The following is a 20297-nucleotide window of genomic DNA, read 5'->3' as shown; positions in this document are numbered from 1 at the left end:
GGATGCAAGGCGGGCGTCTGAGCGACGGCACGGCCCTGAATCGAATCGCGCTGGACATAAGTCATTGCTGGTAGTTGGTACGCCCTATGGCTGTATGAACTGGGCAGAGTCATTGCCACACACTTGGCGACGAGTCCACCAAGTACATTTCACAATGCATCTTGGCGATGAGCTCGAGTATCGATGAGCAGCTGGTCATTCAGTATGCTCTGCCAGTTTGATATGAACAGTTGTAAGGAACTCTTAGTGCCGCATGTTCTGCTCGAATCAAATTTCAAAGCCCCAAAACACTGCTCGAACAAAACTACCACAACTTCGAGCGCAGGTCGCTAAGGGCGATCCTGCGCTGCGTTCTATGGTCACCACCGACCTTGTTGATAAGCTCGGAGAAGTCGACGGGCAGCGGGATGAGTGTGTTGACTGACAGCGGGTAGCGGACGATGGGCCCGCGGCTGCCGGCCAGGTACGGCCCGATGTCCGGGTGGCGACACCACCTGAGGACGGCGTGCGAAAGAGGTCAGCGGCGAGGTCATCAGAGGTCATTCGTCAGATCGGAGGCTACGGCAGGTCGGGTCGGAAGTCTGCTGTCGGGGGCAAGTCGAGTACGGGTCGCAAGACTAGCTGAAAGCGAAGGCTAGGGGATGTCGAGTCAGAGCCAAAATTCACAGCCTACGCAGGCTACAGGTCGGATCGGTAGGACATCTCTAAGACGCCTAGACTAAGGAGAGAACTGGCAAGTTTGAATATTACGCAACACCCGACAATAGGAATATAGTGACAGAGCTCCAGGCCCACGCCCTCCCCGGCCGCGGCCACTCACTTGGCGATGAGATCTTGCAGCACGCTCTGGCAGTCTGTGGCCTGGGGCACGCAGAGCGAGTCCAGTCCCAGGTAGCGCAGCAGGTGCGGGTACTGGGCCGCCAGCGGCAGCGGCTGCAGCAGCTCGTCGGGCGCGCGCACTCCCGTCAGGAAGTGGAAGTAGAGCGCGCAGCAGCGCAGGAACGGCGTCACCGCGCCGGCCACATACTGGCGCAGCAGCGGCGGGCTGACGTCGGCCACCTCGACGCCGGCGGCGGAGCGGACCAGCGTGTAGAGCTCTGCCAGCCACTGCTGCTCGTCCTGGTCACCGGCGGCCGGCTCGTCGTCCGTCTCCATCGGCTGCTGGCGCGTCAGCTCGGCCACGTCCAGCGTCAGCAGGATCTGCACCAGGTGCAGCAGCAGCGAGAGACGAACACACTGCAGGTCCTGGGGACGGGAGAGCAGACCACAGCGTCAGCAGGATCTGCACCAGGTGCAGCAGCAGCGACAGACGAACACACTGCAGGTCCTGGGGAGGGAGACGAGACCACAGCGTCAGCAGGATCTGCACCAGGTGCAGCAGCAGCGACAGACGAACACACTGCAGGTCCTGGGGAGGGAGGGAGACCACAGCGTCAGCAGGATCTGCACCAGGTGCAGCAGCAGCGACAGACGAACACACTGCAGGTCCTGGGGAGGGGTGGGAGACGAGACCACAGCGTCAGCAGGATCTGCACCAGGTGCAGCAGCAGCGACAGACGAACACACTGCAGGTCCTGGGGAGGGAGGGAGACCACAGCGTCAGCAGGATCTGCACCAGGTGCAGCAGCAGCGACAGACGAACACACTGCAGGTCCTGGGGACGGGAGACGAGACCACAGCGTCAGCAGGATCTGCACCAGGTGCAGCAGCAGCGACAGACGAACACACTGCAGGTCCTGGGGAGGGAGGGAGACCACAGCGTCAGCAGGATCTGCACCAGGTGCAGCAGCAGCGACAGACGAACACACTGCAGGTCCTGGGGACGGGAGACGAGACCACAGCGTCAGCAGGATCTGCACCAGGTGCAGCAGCAGCGAGAGACGAACACACTGCAGGTCCTGGGGAGGGAGACCGCAGCGTCAGCAGGATCTGCACCAGGTGCAGCAGCAGCGACAGACGAACACACTGCAGGTCCTGGGGAGGGAGACCACAGCGTCAGCAGGATCTGCACCAGGTGCAGCAGCAGCGACAGACGAACACACTGCAGGTCCTGGGGAGGGGAGACGAGACCACAGCGTCAGCAGGATCTGCACCAGGTGCAGCAGCAGCGACAGACGAACACACTGCAGGTCCTGGGGAGGGAGACGAGACCACAGCGTCAGCAGGATCTGCACCAGGTGCAGCAGCAGCGACAGACGAACACACTGCAGGTCCTGGGGACGGGAGGGAGACCACAGCGTCAGCAGGATCTGCACCAGGTGCAGCAGCAGCGACAGACGAACACACTGCAGGTCCTGGGGACGGGAGACGAGACCACAGCGTCAGCAGGATCTGCACCACGTGCAGCAGCAGCGACAGACGAACACACTGCAGGTCCTGGGGAGGGGAGGGAGACCACAGCGTCAGCAGGATCTGCACCACGTGCAGCAGCAGCGACAGACGAACACACTGCAGGTCCTGGGGAGGGGAGGGAGACCACAGCGTCAGCAGGATCTGCACCAGGTGCAGCAGCAGCGACAGACGAACACACTGCAGGTCCTGGGGACGGGAGGGAGACCACAGCGTCAGCAGGATCTGCACCAGGTGCAGCAGCAGCGACAGACGAACACACTGCAGGTCCTGGGGAGGGAGACGAGACCACAGCGTCAGCAGGATCTGCACCAGGTGCAGCAGCAGCGAGAGACGAACACACTGCAGGTCCTGGGGAGGGAGACCGCAGCGTCAGCAGGATCTGCACCAGGTGCAGCAGCAGCGACAGACGAACACACTGCAGGTCCTGGGGAGGGGACGGGAGACCACAGCGTCAGCAGGATCTGCACCAGGTGCAGCAGCAGCGAGAGACGAACACACTGCAGGTCCTGGGGAGGGAGACCGCAGCGTCAGCAGGATCTGCACCAGGTGCAGCAGCAGCGACAGACGAACACACTGCAGGTCCTGGGGAGGGAGACGAGACCACAGCGTCAGCAGGATCTGCACCAGGTGCAGCAGCAGCGAGAGACGAACACACTGCAGGTCCTGGGGAGGGAGACCGCAGCGTCAGCAGGATCTGCACCAGGTGCAGCAGCAGCGACAGACGAACACACTGCAGGTCCTGGGGAGGGGACGGGAGACCACAGCGTCAGCAGGATCTGCACCAGGTGCAGCAGCAGCGACACACGAACACACTGCAGGTCCTGGGGAGGGGGGATACCACAGCGTCAGCAGGATCTGCACCAGGTGCAGCAGCAGCGACAGACCAACACACTGCAGGTCCTGGGGACGGGAGACGAGACCACAGCGTCAGCAACAGCGAAAGTCTCACAACCGTTCCCACAACTCGCTTCTATACACATCAGCTCTCACCCTTCCGTCCCTCCCTTTCACATTCTACTCACCACATTCCCCGTTCAGCCGCGATCCAGATGGCGCCTCGATGCCATCGGAGCACCCACCCTCCTCTTCCCCTATATCTGTCTCTCTCGCTCCCTCAGCTCACCTGCAGCGATCCGGAGGGCGCCTGGATGCCGTCGGCGTGTTCGGCGAACAGTGTGGTGGTCAGCGAGCACAGGATCACCACCAGGCCGAAGGCGTCCATGTCTGTGACGGGCGGCCCGCCGGCCGGCTGGTCCAGCAGCAGCCGCAGCAGGCCCAGGCAGCTGGCCTGCGCCGTCCCCAGCTCGGCCACCACCGGCAGCATGGTGGCGCACACGTGCGTCAGCTGCGTCAGGCAGATGTCGCCGCGACTGCCCAGCTCGGCCAGTAGCGGCCGGCCCGTGTGGCGCAGCAGCTGCTCCGTGGTGTGCAGCGTGTAGGCGCACGTCTGCAGGGTGAGCAGCGGCACCCGGCGGTCCCCCAGCTCCACACGGCCGTCCAGACCCACCTGAACGGAGCGAGACGGAACGGAACGGCGGTCAGCAAACGGCCGGGCACAGTACGGCAAAACTATCACAGTTATGACCTACAAGATATTCCAGCATAAAAATTTCTTCGTAACTTCGTACATCAAAAATATGATCTAGAGTTTATTTCAGTCGTATGGAGCTCCATCCTGGAACCCGATCTAACAGCGTCCAACAGACAAAGAAGCACATAGAAAGTTACTCCTGAGAGAGGCGGTCTGTCGGTGCCACACGGAGGAGGTTTTACGACACGCCAGTTCCTCATACGTACCATGCAGGGAACCATGGCGAATGTGATCATCATCTCGCGAGTGGAGGTGGGGATCTCGGCTATACGGTCACCGAGACGCACCTGCGCTCGGAACTGGTTCCCTGAAACGACACAGACAAGGTAAGACCTCGATTTTCAACTAAAACCATGGATCCTCTGAGACAGGGGCTCAATGAGACTGCAGGAAGTCAATGATGAAATGACAGGCATTCAGCGTATTGAACTACCAGTAAAACGCCTTTTGGGCGAAGGACGAGCGAGCGAGAGAGTGAGCCCTGCACGTGCAGAAGGGCGAGAGGGTACTTCCAACGGGCTTGTGCAAAGCACCCTTCTAACCGGTCGCTAGCGGTGTACCAAATTTGAACGCAATCGGCCCAGCCGTTCCTGAGATCTGGAAGCGGCATTCTGCACGTGCGCACGTGCAAACGGGGTCCAAAATGACTTTTGCACGGCACCCTACTAACCGGTCCCCAACCGTGTACCAAATTTGAGCGCAATCGGCCCAGCCGTTCTCGAGATCTGGAAACGCCCCCTGCACGTGCGCACGTGCAGTAGCACCCTAACCGCAACACATGGGAATGCATTGCCTGGTGGTTGCCTACCTGTATGCCAAGTTTCAGCGAAATCGCCCCAGTAATTACCGAGTTACTGAAATGGGAACAAATTTGGCACCTCTTATTGTTGTATTTTGCACGTGCAGTGGGGGTCACTCACATAGATGAAGAGTATCCGACCTTTGGTAGAAGGGATGCAGCTACCCTACAAAAATTACCGCAAGTCAATCACCCAAGCGGCTGCTGATATATGAGCCTCTCAAAATCACTACTTTTGCAAAACAGCTTGAACACCCTTGACTTTTCACGTGGCACGTGCCACGACGGTCACTGAGATGTATCAAAAGTAGTCAATTACGGGGTAGAAGGGATGGGGCTACCCAACAAAAAAGACCGCAGGCCAATCGGTCCAGCGGTTGCTGAGATATAAGCCTCTCAAAAGCGTTACAGGCCGGGCCGGGCCGGGCCGCTCATACTGAGATTTTTCCGTTATATTGAAAAGACTCACTTCGCTCGCTGCGCTCGCTCGCTCGTAATAAGCCTCAGTCCCAATAAATGTAGAGATGGATTATTTGCCACGAATGGATTAAAAAGATGTTATTAATAAGAATATAACCACACGGAGATCAAAGAAAACAAACTAAACATATGCAGCTGCAGCTCGTAGTGTTTATCTAACATATAATTGAGTAGCGATTCTTCAAAAATTCAAAGCACTGGTCGAACCGCTCAATCGCCCTCGCTCAGCCGTCGGCGCCACCGTACCTTCGCGCTGCGTCATATGTTTGAGGACGGTCTTGAGGCCGGGGCTGCGGTACCGAACGCGGCGCTGCTCCACGCTGTGGTCCGCTCCCGGAGACTCATCCACCTGCACCACCTGGGCGGGCAGACGGCCGTCAACGAACGGTCAATGATCGGTCAGAGGGCGGGGCGGGCAACAGCGGAACATATGGAGGCCAACGGTCAAATACACAATACTGGTGCTAGGTGTATAGTTGCAGCAAAAATCAGCGTAAGGTTGAGGCTGAATAATTATACCTTGTTAATTAAAACGTGTCTCTCAAACGCCTCAGCGGGTTGATAATCCATTTATTCCGATAAGCAGTTGATAATCCGACTACCTGGCACCTTTATTCCCTCCCTCCCTCCCTCCTACTACCCGTTCCACCCACCGTGTGCGCGCAGGCCAGCTGGAGCCCCTTGACCCAGACGTTGATGTTGTCGGCCGGCGGCCGGTCGTCGCCATCGAGCGCCACCATGCGCGCCGGCACCAGGGGCACCACCGTGTTACTCAGACACTGGCACAGCGGGCAGAGGAACTCGCGCTTCTGCACGTCGTAGCTCATATTGTGCCGCAGCCTGCCGGCGTCAGACGGGTAGTGTGTGAGAGGTGAGAGCGGCGGACAGGGAGTGGTGGAGAGCTAGTCAATAACGGCCACAACAGGCCGGCAACAGGCCACATAATTCAGCTGAAAGCCACAAGCAAGAGGGACATGGCTGAACAACATACCATTCACATATGCAGTGATTAAGTCGCTTTATCCTTCAATACCGTTGAGTGTCTTGTGTCTACTGGTGCTGAGATAGCCATATGAAATCCATTAGATCCTAATCCATAAACCAGCAGCATGCCAATTATTAGCGAGTTCGTCACACTGCGTTCGCATGTAATCTGTAATAGGTACTACTCTATCCGCCTCTTTGACCGTCTGTCTCTCTACCTCAGTCCCGCTCCCCGTCTACTGCCGCCGGTGAGTCCCACCTGTGCGCGCGGCGCCGCTCGCGCTGACAGACGTTCTCAAAGTGTCGCTGCCAGCAGGCGGCGTGCATGGCGTGTCCGCAGCTGGAGGTGTGCGGCAGTCGGTGCAGCGAGCTCGGCACGTACAGCACCGGGTTGGCCGCCGTGGACGCCCGGTCCCGGGACAGCACCGTCGACAGCTGCACGAACGCCGCCATCACCATGGCCGGCCGCGTGCTGGACACCTGCTCGGTGGCCTGGCACAGGATGCACGTGTACTCGGCGGGTGCGGCCGGCCGCGCCGACTGCCGCGGGCCCAGACACACGGGCCACCGGTCCGGCTCGGCGCCCTCGCTCAGGTCCATGGCCGACCCGGTGACGGCGGCCGCCCGCTCGGCCGACAGCGCGCCGCTCGGCTCCGCCTCCTCCGGCTCGGCCAGCGCCGTCATGTTCTGCGTGATGAACTTCTTCTGCTGCGCCTGCATCTGGCCGAGGATGCGGGCGCGGCGGGCGGCCGCCTGCGCGCGCCGCTTCTTCTGTTCGCTGCCGGCCTCCTCCGAGGTGGACGGCTGGCTCTCGGGAGCCGCCGCCGTCCGGCCCAGCAGACGGTTCAGCTTGGCGTTCACCCAGGCCAGCAGGTCGGCGTGGGAACTCACTCGGGGATTGCCCACCTGCGGCGAGAAACATCACATCAGTGACGAGACGACGGAGCATTTACACAACACCCAGGATTGGAATCAATACAAGTTACCGTTTTGCGTCTACCGCGTGGCATTACTCCTTGCTACGCACCATGTTCTGGAGGGCGTCCACAATGCCGCACTGCTGCGCCGGCTGCGAGAAGCAGAAGGCGGGCGGCTGCTCGGGCGGCCCGGCGTCGGCCGTAGCGCCGGCCGCCGATCGCTCCTCCTCGTTCAGCGCCAGGCCCATCAGGAACAGCGCGCGCTGGAAGAGCGTCTCGGAGAACACCCGCGCCGTCAGGTCCGCCGATCTGTCGGGAAAAGGCGGGGACAAACCGTCAGAGAATGGAGAAGGACGACAAATGCGCTCAAAACACGCGTCAGTCTGACCAATAGGAAATGCTTGGGCATGCTCGCGAGAACTTCAAATGCAACACAGAGCTCAGATACATCGCAAAAGAAACGATGCAATTCTACCAACAGCAGCTTAAGCACCCTTTCAGCTTTCATCCTCCCTCTGATCCTGTCCCACCCTCGACAAACAGAAACAGTCAGCCCCACCCACCTTCACATAACCCGAAGTGCTATACAGGCAAATTGTTACACGAGTGTCAACTGTCATACTCACCGTCTCCCCCCTCCATCTCCCCCTCCCCCACCCCGGTCCCCCACCTCCTCAGCACGGTGAGCAGCACGTCCAGCATGGCGCGGCACACGGCCACGTTGCGCGCCGCCCGGAACTCGGGAGTGAACGGCGGCAGCTGCGGCGGCGGCAGGCACGCCGGCTCGTCGGCCAGACGCTTCCGGCGCCGCTGGGCGCCCTCGGCACGCGACTGCTCCTCGCGCGTGTAGTGGTACCAGAACGGGTTGTAGTCCGAGTACAGCTCTGCAGGCGGAGCGGCCCGGGACATGGGGCAGTTGACAGTGTCAGCGTCAGTTGACGTCCATCCCCGGCGCTTAATAACATCATTCTAAAAACACTTCACGATCAACAACAATGAAATTCATCGACTGCGTAAACATATAAAGGTCGCCGTCCACTGGTAAGGCGCGCACATTTACGCACTGAATTTAATATTGGAGCCTACGGACTGCGCGCTGACGGCAGTTCAGTGCCGAAAGCGACGAAGCGCAGTCAGCTAATTATCCGTCGGCTGGTCGGCGCCGAATACGCGCTGTCGAGTTGAAATAATTGAAGTTTTTAGCGCGCTAGGCGCTGAACGATTGCGCGCTGAATACGCGCCTAGCCAGTGGACGGCCACCGTAACTGTCACGGTAAGGGCAAACCCAACAACCACCCTTCAAAAGTGCTTTCGTATTCTCTTTACGCCCCTCTTTACACCATCCAGCCATTCATCATTCGGCTCAGTCACTCATCCCACCCCTGCTTGTCGGCCCTCATGAGACCGTCCTCACTTGTGACCCCTCCAGCCCATATCGGCGTCTCACCTGGTTTGAGCTCGTAGACGCCCTTGCCGGTGCCGTTCTGGGGCAGCTTGAACTCGGCCACCTGGTCGGCCAGCTGCTCGATGCTCACGTTGTGGTTCTCAGCCACCACCAGCTTGGAGAGCTTCGAGTGCGGCGTCGGCTCGATGCACAGACACTGGATGATCTGGAGACGGGACAACAGACACTGAGTGATCTAAATCAGACGGCGGGCGGCGAGGGTCAACAAGGGTGACATCGGAGACTCGAGGCTGGGACGGCGGGCGCGACGGTGTTTGATAGCAAAACAAACCGAAATATTACTTTAAAAATATAGGTTTAATTCAAAACAATACATAAGGCAAACGTTGACAGTCATCATCATCACCTTTCCATTCCATTCCAAGAAAAAACAACTTTTCTAGGCAGATCTCGTCTCTTCCGATAAGCAAATCATCTCCCTTTTTATACCATCCCGGACAGTCACTCTCCCGCCCGTTGTCTCACCTCCTTTTTGAGGCAGTCCCCTCCTCTCCCACACATCAACTCACCTCCTTTTTCAGGCAGTCCTCTCGAGTCACCTCTCCGACGCCGGGCTGGTAGCGCTCGCCGAACACGTGGATCAGCACGAGCATCATCTCCTCCAGGTTGTGGGTGAACTCCTGCACCGTCTGCACGAAGTTGGTGACGGTCTTGCCGCCCTCCTGCACCGTCTCGACAAAGTAGGTCACCGGCTCACCGTCCACCTCAGTGGTCTGGTGGCAGTTAGGGAAGGGGTTATGTCGGCTGGTGGGACAGCGGGGTACAAGTGAGGGTCCGGCGGAGTGCAGAGGGTCGGGTGACTCCCGGATGAGCAGCTCCCAGTGATGAGCGGCATCAGCGAATTACGTACTAGTGAGCTGGGCTCTACTGGTCTAGGCTTACGCTCGTAGAAAGTACTATCATCGCCCTTAATACACCCCCTCCCATAGCTCACCCGTCTCATGACGCCCTCGAAGTCGGGCGCCAGCCAGTGGTGGATGCCGTAGCGCAGCATCAGCGTCATGATAAACTCGTCCGGGTCCTCCAGCGCGGCGGCCATCTGAAGAATCTGCGGCGGGTGGAGACGAGGGTCAGGAGGGAGAAAGAACGCGATAAGGTGACCTATCGTGCAGTGTCCGGAAAGTTCAGACGCCCGTCTTGGACGTCGTCTAACGCGCGCTGAGATTAGTGGACAATCATCAGATCACCGCAGGAATGACCCCTCGTTGACCGGTCAGCCGAGTGTCGTGCAAATATGACCTTGAAACCGTGTTCAGTGATGGGCAGATGGATAAAGATGAGCCTTGTCGCTGGATGCCTGCGCGCGCTGCCGGGTGCGGCCTGAATGAGGAGCGAGTTGCAGTGCGACCGGTCCATCTCACCTGCACGTCACAGTACACCCCTGTACCTCCGTCTGTCTCACCTGCACGTCTAGAGTCCTATATCCCGTCAATCTTACCTGCACGTCTCTGTCCTGGATCTCGGAGCGGATGCGCACGTTGCTGTAGAAGTGCACCTGGCTGACCAGCGAGGTGCCGTTTCTACGCCACATACCCGCCCGCACCTGCACCGCACAGGGTAAGTCAGCAAGGGCGAGGCGGGCGGGGGATAATAGCAGCTGTGGCGGGGAAAAGGTGGACAATCTATCGGGGATGTTGCACGTCGTTATGTGCAGTTTGTGCCCAATTGATAGGCATTCATGAAGAATAACGCTTACAACGAGAAAAAATAGCACTTTTAGGTTGAGACCAAAGTAAACGAGGATAAACTACCGTCACCTGACGAAGAGCTGTGCTCGAAATCATTAATAAACAAGTGTTTGGATTTAACTTTTTTTAAACTACGAGGGTAAGGTCACTAATTAAAATGCTCTGATATGATCCTCGCACAAGCACTGAGAAACTTAAAGGATAAAATAAACTACCGTCACTCCTAATTAGCATCACAATTTTACATCGATTAAAATATCCAAGACTCGAAATATCAAACAAGGCTCTGACCACAACCTCACCCATCCAGTCAGTCAGTCTCCGATGTCCTGTGGGTCAGTCTTCTCACCTGTGTGGTCAGGATGACGGCGCGCAGAGAGGTCTCCATGATCTGCTGGATGGTCGGCCGGTCCTCCATTTCAAACTCGGGAGAGCCAAACTGCAGGCCGAACCGACCTGAGGGCGCGCTCACAGTCAGTCTCGGGGTGCCGGTTAGTCTCAGGGCGCGGTGGGTCAGTCAGGGCAAGTCATGGAGCTGTGAGCGTATGTGTGGGATTCACTGCATAGTGCACAGTGCACAGCCAAGACATGGAGGATATTGGGAACAGGCAAATTGTTGTGTGACAAATATTGTCCAGCAAATTACATATGTTTGCAACAGACATCAAACGAGGAGCGCATTTCTGCTGAGTTTCTGAAAGCCGCAGTAAAAATTATGCCCAGTGACGGATCTTATCATACTCATGACTAATTTTCAGTTGAAATCAAAATCCCCTCAACAAGCTATACATTATACAAGGTCGCTACAACTGCTTGTACCCAAGGCTATGTTTACGAACCACTCTCTCCTCCCGAACCGTCACCTTTCTCGTCCCCAGACAACAAACAGCTCCTACTCCACACCACATCTATCCTCCCCCAGGCGCGCTCACCGAGATGCAGATGCAGTCCGGCCAACATCCTGGTGAGCGGCAGATGCAGCGACACCGGCTTCTGCCACATGTCAAACTCGATGACGCGGAACGTCTTGCCGGCGGCGGTGACCGTGGCAGACGGACGAAGTCGCTCCTCACTCAGCTTGCCGTACAGCTTCCGTAGCACCGCGCTGGTGGAGGAGGGGGGGGGGAGTTAGAGTGGAGGGAGGTATCCCGGGCGGGTCAAGTAAGCAGAGTCCTTGGACAGGTCAGCGCTGGATGAAGTGATACAAGAACGAGATAATTTGGCCATAGTGGATTTCCAGGAACAAGACACAAGCGAAATGAATTTGAAACGTGAAAGAGAGAAACTGGACAACATCAAACTCTATGTCTAAAGCTCAGACTCACCAATTCTGACGATTCAATAAAATGCGCTGTCCTGCCCTTCAGTCACTAACTCAATCCCACAAACACACCGCAGTTATTATGACACTTTACCACCTAACACCCTCCCTCCGTCCAGGCGTTCCCCGTAGCCGCCCGTGCAGGCTCACCGGTAGGCCTTGACGAGCACCATGCGGTCGGAGCTGCACCAGTCCATCAGGTGGTAGATGACGATGGACAGCTTGCCGAACAGCGTGAACGCCGTCTGCCACTCGGGGTCGAACTCCAGGTGGTTGCCCATCTGACGGACCGACGAGTCCATCCCCTGGCGGCGGCAGAGCGGCGGCGGCGGTTAGATAACACACTGTAATTGGGTGGTACGATACCCTTAGTTCTACACAGGGTAAACACAAGTATATAAACGTTTAACATTGTTTACTTAGACTGTAATGATCTATGATGATTACACTGTAGACTAGACTTAGACTTAGGCTGTATGATTAGACTGTAATTGATACTTAGACTGTAATTGACGAACTGACATCGCTGAAAACAAGCACGCATATTACATTATTACTTATATGTATAATCATTAACAAGTAACAATCTACTACATCCAGATGAAGGTCACTGCACCTTCCCCACCAATGAGGCCACAATCACGGGGGGTGAATTCAGATGGCCCAGCCCCTCCTTTCCCCATCGCATCCCGCACCGCCACCGACCTCCATGACCGCCAGCACGTCCAGCAGGGCGTTGAAGCCGTGCAGGAATCCCTTGCGCAGCTGGTCGGTCCACTGGGGCGGCCGCATGTTGTTGAGCAGGTAGCGCAGGTCGTTCAGACAGTAACTGATCCGGCGCCATGTCGTGTTCGGACTGCGAGCGTCGAAACTCAGCACGCCCTCTGTGGAAACGGCGGGAGGACGGCGTCAGAGGGAGAGTTGGGGCAGACAGGGCAGAGGGGAAAATATACAGGGCAGACCGGGTAAAAAGCGCTAGGAGACCGCGCAGAGAAGGATAGAGCGGGAAAGTTAGGGGAGTCAGGGCCAGAGAGGGGAATGTAGGGGAAATGGCACAACGGGGACCGCACCGAAAAACAAACAGAACATGTAAGAATTGAAACCCATCTCCAAGGCTCGAATGGAAGAGCTTCGGCGCTTGACCTGAAAGTCACTACTGTCATCTCAGTAGTACTATCGAGAATGATCACTGACAGACTGCAAACGTCTGCTAAAATCCGATCACTCCACCCGCTGCCCAGTAACGGCCTTCTGGTACGGGCCCCACCCCGCTCAATCGAGCATCGAGTCCCCACAGCGACACAGCCCCCTTCTCCCCCCCCCCCTCCGTGCGCCACTGACGTGCGTTCCGTCGGTTGATGCACTCGTCGTAGAAGGTCCTGGTGACGACGAACAGGCAGTCCTCGTCGGTGATGAGCATGTAAGCGATGGTGGGCACCGTGTAGATCTGCACCGACAGCGACGTCACAGAGTCCGAGTGGTTGTGGTCGTCACACATGAAGTCGCGCATCAGCGCCGGGTACAGCCGGGTGAACGTCTGCGGATAGACAGAGGGGTCAGAGAGGTCATCAGCGCTTGGTACAGACGAGTGAACGTCTGTAGATAGACAGAGGGGCCGGGGGTCAGATGGGGTCAGAGGGGTCAGAGAGGTCATCAGCGCTGGGTACAGACGAGTAAGCGTCTGCGGATAGACAGAGGGGTCAGAAAAGGGTCAGACAGGGATAAGACAGGGGGTCCTCAATGCCGGGTACACGCATGTGAACGTCTGCGAACGGACGGCGGGTCCAGATGAGCTGTCACAAGTCAGACAGAGGTCAGACAGATCGCAGGGGTCAAATGGGTTTCGGTTGACGACACTTTAACGGGGTAATTGGTTACTCTGAGTGGCCAACCATCGCCTCCCAGCCCATGCACTAACCACTTCCATCGTACCTAACCAACCTATCCTCCCCTCGATCCACGGTGCCTGCGAACAGTACTAACCTTGGCGAAAACCTTTTTGCTGTCGTGTTCCATGAGCATGCCCTGGATGAGCAGCAGGTGCCACTGGTTTCTGGCCAGCTTCCACAGCTGGGTGTCCGACTTCATCACGCGCTCCAGTACCGGACCGTCCGCCGCCGGCTGCCGGAAACGTTGCCATGAAACAGGTCAGAGGTCATACCGGTAAGGGCAGGTGTCACAGGTCACTGAGCTGACGCACAAAGGGTAACAGGCTTGGATAGGTAAGAGGTCTGGTCAGGGGTCAAATGTCACCGGACCGTCCGCCGCCGGCTGCCGCACACACGGGGTCAGAGGTCAGGTGAGGTCACAGGCCACGGTAGAGGTTATAGGTCACGGACCCGTCCGCCCGCCGCCGCCGGCTGACGTACAAAGGGTCAAAGGTTTGGATAGGTCAGAGGTCAGAACAGAGGCCAACGGTCACAAATCAGGACAGGGGTTGCATTAACTGAGTCAGGGTCAGTCACAAGTCCCATGTCACACGCGCCCGTGACCAGAAAAGTCTACTGAGTAGTTCAAACGAAACCCCACGGGCGATGCCGCCAGTTTATTTGCGGAAAACTAGCAGCTCTTTAGCAGAGGGTGGAATTTCACGGCGCAGTGAAGCATTGCCGATTTCAGGGACGTATTTCAGTAAAAACTACGAAGACATACCTTTAAATAGCATAAATATAACCATACGTCACCCGACGGCGCCATATTTGTAATGTTACAAGGTCGATGGACCAAAACAATCTAGAAGATACGATCGCAAGTTTTCCGGGAAGAGTATCACATCGAACTAATGCACCGCCAAGCCAACCCCGCACACCTAAAAATACTCATCCGTGACAAACCACCCTTGCAACCGTCTCCCCCTAACTGTTTTTCCCTTGTTCACGTTCCGATGGTCATCGTTGTGCGCTGTGCCAATGAAAATGCTCGCAGCAGATTTACATGACCCGATGACGAGTGCCGTTACGGAACCAGCTGAGGGGTGCCCGCTGATCCCCTTTACGGGAACCGCTGAGGGTGGGTGCGCTGATCCCCCTTTACGGGACCCGCTGAGGGGTGCTCGCCGATCCCCCGTTATGGGACCCGCTGAGGGGTGTATGTATGGTAGGTAATCCATTGTTACAGGACCCGCTGAGGGTGGGTGCCCGCTGATCCCCTGTGATGCGCTACCGTCGGCCGACATTTCCATTTCCAAGGCCGTGCTCCCGACGCCGGGCACTTTCACTGTTTCCGGCGGCGGCGGCGGCGGCGGCGCGGGCGGCGCGGTGACGTGAGAGCGCGCGCCACAACGCCCGCGCCCGGCGACGGCAGAACGCGCGCCCCGGAACCACGGGTGGAGATCGCAGCTAAACTGGATTAGAGCGGGCTTCTCTGTGAGCTTCTGTGGTTTTTCAGTGATATTTAACAGGGGAAAGGAAGGTGAATGCGTTTTTTTAGCTTGTTTCTTGATAGGCACGGTCAACAGACGCGACTACCCAAGAAAATGCGAAACAAGGCCAGACAAAAACTTAAAATCCACCTTCATCAAGCCTAGAAAAAATTGAGACTTCAATAAGAATTAGAGGTAAAAATGATTCAATACTACAACCGCGATTGTTACGTGGTTTTCGGTATATAAATGCGTTCAGCCGAAAAAGGAAAACGATCGTACGCCCCAGATGTTTACACTGAGCAGTACTGTTCTGATAAAATACTGAAAGCAGAGGTCATAGCGTCACACTATTTCACATGCTAGTGCCATGAGTTGCCTCAGCGACACAGTAGCCGCCCGACACTGCACCAGCATCTACCCTACCAGCGACAGCTCTACAAATAATAAACGAAACCCATCCACGACATCATTCAGCCACACATCTGCGGCGCTAAAATAATAAGCCACGATCGACCGGCGTAAAACAGCCGCTGACCTCCAGCTGCAATACTGAAAGCTACCACTGAGTTACAACGTAAATATCTCGCTGAGCGACAACTAACCTCAGTGACGATCTGGCCGAACAGGGTGCGGAAGCCGTCCACCTCCTCGATCAGCTTTTTCAGCCAGAGCAGCAGGCGCATGGCGAACGTCTGGTGGGCCACCACGTGCGTGTGCATCACGTGCACCTTGTAGGGTCCGCTGCTGTGACGTACCGAGTGGTGCTCAAACACCTGCTTCGCCTTGTTGCACGTCTGAGGGGTGGTGCAGAGAGAGGCGTCAGCGTCTAAGAGGACTGTTTACAGACACACGGGGCGTCAGAAGCTGTGTGTGTGTGTGACGTGAATGTGGAGGGCATGGGGGTGGGGGGGTCAGAGACGTCAGCAGGGGATTGGACAGAACGAGGCACGGTATCGCATGTCCCTGGGGATGAAGCAAGGAGATAAAATCAGGTTTATCGGGGATGACACACAGGGCAGCGGTTTCTGACACGTCTGTGGGTTTTGTACGGAAAGAGACGCGGTGTTACACTTTAAGAGCATTGCACAGACAGACATGTAACACAAGGGGCGGGTGTTACATGGCTGTGGGGATCGCAGGTACGAATAACGGCGCGGAGTTGCAGAGGAGCGGCGGGAATCATACCGCTAGGGTGTTTCACGACCGTAGGGATTGTGTAGATAAGAGCTGGCCACTGTTACGCCATGTTCGTGGCACTCACAAGCATGCACATTGCACACTAGTTACATAGCTGGTTGCCAAGCCTTCAGTGTCAACACAGTAAAATGGATTACTAAAAACACATTACCTGCAAAATATCGCATACAATGAGAGAAAAGCGCAGAATATATGCTCATCAGTCAAGCAACGAGCGCTAGTTTCATAGAAAGCGTATCAATAACTATCACTGGACTACTGCCAACGCTCCGGTTATGTCCCCCGTCGACCCCCAGTGTCGGACGGTGTCGGCCCAGTCCTGCCGCGGATGTCGACCCGGGAGCGGCCGGCCGGTCGGCCAGCGCGCTGAATCACGGAACGGCCGCTCCGCCCCGCACGGCAGTCCACGAACACGGCCGAAAGCCGCCGCAAAAAAAACGTGTCATCGCCGTGTCCAGTGGGCTAAATACGGAGACGGACCGCGAGCGGCAGCGGGCGGAGGCGGCCGGCCGCCCGGAAAAAAAAGGCCGCCAGCGCCACGGCGGACACTCAGTGGTCCGTAGATGGACAGGACGCCGATGGTGCCATCCACCGGCCCAGCACGGGACGAGAGGGATATGAGGGGCCTGGTGACACCCAGAGCACTGTGATGTATACCGGTCCAAACATCCCCTACCCTTAGCCATGTATCGGGTTCAGTCATGTGATGAGAACAGTGTTACATCACGTGCAGATTGGATTACTTTGCAACGCGTTTCTTTTGCCAATTTTGTCAACTTGAATACTACCTTAATGTGTGCAAGTCACGTAAACAGGGAATGTTTTTGTCCACATAACTGATATACCGTGTCACTATTTTACCTAAACAATCACTGACGCTATGAGAAAATGTCAGATGACAGATCAGCAAACGGGCAGCACTAGAAACCACTAAGCCACTGCATTTTGTGGTCAGTGGAAATCACACAAACACAATATTTACGCGAAAAGCAACCGCACGATTAAAATGCAGTGACATCCCTAGACCCATCATTTTCATCATACCTATGAACTGCATCACCATTCACCAGCTTCAGTCTACATTCCTGAGAAGTCATCATGATCGTGCTAATCCACCGCGCCGTACCAGGCCACTGAATTTCTAAGACGTCACCACAAACACTCTACGGTACAAACGCTGCCGTTCTGTAACCGACATCGCTCCGCCCACCGGCACCGCAGTCACACAACGACTCTGGAGCGGTGCTGGCATAGAATCCCCGCTCCCAGCTATATTCCGTCCGACTCTGGAATCACTGTCCTGTGTCCCGCCCAGCGCACTGCCATCAGCCGCTGCAGCCTCGGCTGTGAATGAGCTGGAGGTCGCCGCACACAACCACACTGTGTCCGACCGGCCCTGAAATCAGTCCACCCCCACCGGAGGACATAGCTCTCGATCCCGGCAGTGACTGACCTGGAAGTCGCCGCACTTGACGATGCTCCGCCCGACCCGGTCGATGATTGTGGCGTAATCGACGGCGTCTCGCTGCGAGCACTCCACCGCCCGCCGCAGGCACTCGATCACCTGTTACAGGTCACAGAGGTCACTCACAGCACACAGAGGTCAGAGAGAAACAGAGTAAAGGAAAAGGATAATTAAGGTATCGATAGCGAGACGAAGGTTACACAACAACCACAAAGCTTCGTATTCGGTCAAATAAGTGGCCGATGCCTAAACTATTTACACATAAATACACAGCGAAACCAGAATAAGGAGACTCAAGTGATATCAACACCATAATTGGGCCATCAGACGGAAACACAGCTCATTACAGCATACCTGTCGCATAACCAAACGACTCATTGAATTCAGCAGCTCGAAAGTCACTGATAACAACTATGTACATTGTACAAATAAAACAACAAGACCCTACCATGACTAAGGCCACGCACTCAAATAATCTCACCACGACCCACTTGCACAAATACCAAACACACATCTTCCACACCCATCCCGTCTGTTTGTCACTCCCCGCCCCACCGCCGGCCGCGCTGACCTGTTCGAACGTGTGCGTCTCGTCGTTGTAGAACATGGTGACGTAGAGCGGCGTGCGCAGCGGCTCAGCGCCCGACAGCAGGTCGTCAGCGTCACCCTCCTGCTCCAGCGGAGAGCGCAGGTCGTGCGGCAGACCCATCGTGTTCTCGTGGGTCAGCATCTCCAGCGAGTAGTCCAGCACTGGGGACGCGTGTTGGGAGTGGCGTTAGAACGGCGAGACGGTTAAGGGGAGTGGGGAATCCGTGACCGTTGCTCACCGGCAATATTGGTGTCACTAAGCAATAAAAAATATATCTATCGGAATGAACTAACTATCGGAACTAGCTTAAAGGGACCCTCCCACCTTAACATTAGTTTTGAGTTGAGATAGCCAAGTTTGCGGCTAGGCTCAGAAACCACCATTTATCCTGGTCGCAACCCCCGCAGCTTTATGGTGTTCAAGAAATTTCTTCCCTTTACTTGCAGGGTGGGACCAGCGTGGTCCCTATCTCTTAACCATTACGGGAATCTGATGACGTCATCAGGCTTTCGAACGTCCGTTAAATGTTTGACTAAAACGTTTTGTAGCACGCGGTGGTATATGCTGCTTTGCGCGCAACAAATGCCGCACTTTCAAATAAAGTCGCTAGGAACAGCGGAGATCGCAAAAAGTAAACAAAAGTAAAAGTCTAATATCTTGAAAACCGGTGAATATTTTTCGATGAAATTTGGTAGATATTCGTTTTTGCTCTTTCTGAACCGAGCGACATCACTTTCATGCCAATTCATTAACTTTTTTTAAGGTGGGAGGGTCCCTTTAACAGCTTCTCCAAAGGAAGCATACAAAATGACGCTTTGTTGTCTTCCTGGGAACGCATAACAGGTCATTCATCATTTACATCTTCCAACCTCAGCAGAAACTTAAACTGAGCAGGATCCCAACCGACGCTCCACACAGCAGTCTGCGCACACGGCCCGCCCTGGCCCGACGGCCACTCACCGGCGGAGAAGACGGCGCGCGCGCGCTGCACAATCTCCGGCGGGAACTTGAGCAGCGAGCTGGTGCCACCGCCGACGGCGTTCCGTTCGTGGATGCTACAGCAGAAGCTGTCCTTCCAGGCCTCGCGGTCGCCGCAGTCGCAGTAGCCGCCGCCCACTGACTGATTCATCTTGTACCTGCGCGGCCGGACGGGGCCCAACACCGCGCTGTCAGTCAGGGGTTAACCTATCTGGCTACTTAACTACTTCAGATATCATTGAATGATATGAATGATATGAAATCTCGGATTTCGTTTATGACCACCGAGAACATAGACACAATGGTTAGTCAACAAGTTACAACCTTGTGATAGCTTTTGTTCATATCCGAAATAAAAGCAGAATCGAGGAGGAAAAACCGGCGATCGAGAGCACAACGATAAGCTGTTGACGCCGGTGGTTCAGCCCTGGTGAGGTAGGTTCTGCACCGCGGAGATCGGGCCGCGATGTACCGTAGCGCGGCAGCTCGGGGCGCGACTCGCCTGTGCTGCTGGTGGGCGGAAGCGGCGAAACAGTCGCGGCAGAGCACGCACGTGCTGTCCTGGCCGCAGTCGCGGCAGCTGTACGTGGCCTCGCCCATGCGGAACACCTTGCCGCACAGCGCCGCCGGCGTGGTTAGCTCCTTGAGGTGCTGAGGAGGTCAGAGGTCAGGGGTCAGAGCCGAGCCGACAGCGACGCCGACGGCCGCAGCCGCGCCGGGTGGCAGCACCCACTCACTGCCCTACATGTCCTGCATTAAAAATACCATGAGGTAGATGTGGTCAATATTACTTTGAACAGCATCTCTGCAGAACTGCTCAGCGACGGCCTGGACGAAGGGGGGCGGTTTGTAGTATGGGAGGAAACACGCGTCCTCTGTGATTGTGCTAGATATGCTCATTGCTCGACCTCAGCGCACTGATACTAAAGATATGGGCATCATCGTTTCACAAATCTATCAGGGCCTTTGCCATCAAAACTACCCAACGGAAACGCAGATTATCCACGTCTGAGTTTACATAGATTCACTTCATAACGGCGAAAAACTACAACCAAACGATAAAAAAGTAGCACAGCATCCAGTGAGCGGTGCCCCAAGTGCTAGCCA

At 56.3% G+C, this 20297-nt stretch overlaps 1 protein-coding gene across 1 annotated transcript in view; it reads right to left on the bottom strand.

The window, feature by feature from the left end:
* The window catches only part of LOC122382326 (E3 ubiquitin-protein ligase UBR2-like), a 32415-nt gene that overhangs the window by 4030 nt on the left and 8088 nt on the right, over positions 1-20297 (bottom strand). Inside the window, exons 3-26 of the mRNA XM_043367518.1 lie at positions 19693-19841; positions 19173-19348; positions 18195-18373; positions 17612-17722; positions 15564-15755; positions 13581-13718; positions 12939-13134; positions 12303-12481; positions 11748-11902; positions 11209-11381; positions 10626-10732; positions 10027-10131; positions 9523-9636; positions 9098-9301; positions 8571-8733; positions 7794-8007; positions 7234-7432; positions 6466-7112; positions 5876-6062; positions 5469-5580; positions 4150-4250; positions 3476-3859; positions 821-1245; positions 371-494 (exon numbers count right to left, since the gene is read on the bottom strand). Of these exons, the coding sequence (XP_043223453.1) occupies positions 371-494; positions 821-1245; positions 3476-3859; positions 4150-4250; positions 5469-5580; positions 5876-6062; positions 6466-7112; positions 7234-7432; positions 7794-8007; positions 8571-8733; positions 9098-9301; positions 9523-9636; positions 10027-10131; positions 10626-10732; positions 11209-11381; positions 11748-11902; positions 12303-12481; positions 12939-13134; positions 13581-13718; positions 15564-15755; positions 17612-17722; positions 18195-18373; positions 19173-19348; positions 19693-19841 (4734 nt within the window). The remainder of the gene's footprint in view (positions 1-370; positions 495-820; positions 1246-3475; positions 3860-4149; positions 4251-5468; positions 5581-5875; positions 6063-6465; positions 7113-7233; positions 7433-7793; positions 8008-8570; positions 8734-9097; positions 9302-9522; positions 9637-10026; positions 10132-10625; positions 10733-11208; positions 11382-11747; positions 11903-12302; positions 12482-12938; positions 13135-13580; positions 13719-15563; positions 15756-17611; positions 17723-18194; positions 18374-19172; positions 19349-19692; positions 19842-20297) is intronic.

This window comes from Amphibalanus amphitrite, unplaced genomic scaffold, assembly GCF_019059575.1.
Source record: "Amphibalanus amphitrite isolate SeventyFive unplaced genomic scaffold, NRLGWU_Aamphi_draft 000137F_arrow, whole genome shotgun sequence".
NCBI classification, from domain to species: domain Eukaryota; kingdom Metazoa; phylum Arthropoda; class Thecostraca; order Balanomorpha; family Balanidae; genus Amphibalanus; species Amphibalanus amphitrite.
The sequence above is the reverse complement of the archived record's forward strand: the minus strand, read 5'-3'. Positions and strand labels throughout refer to the sequence as shown.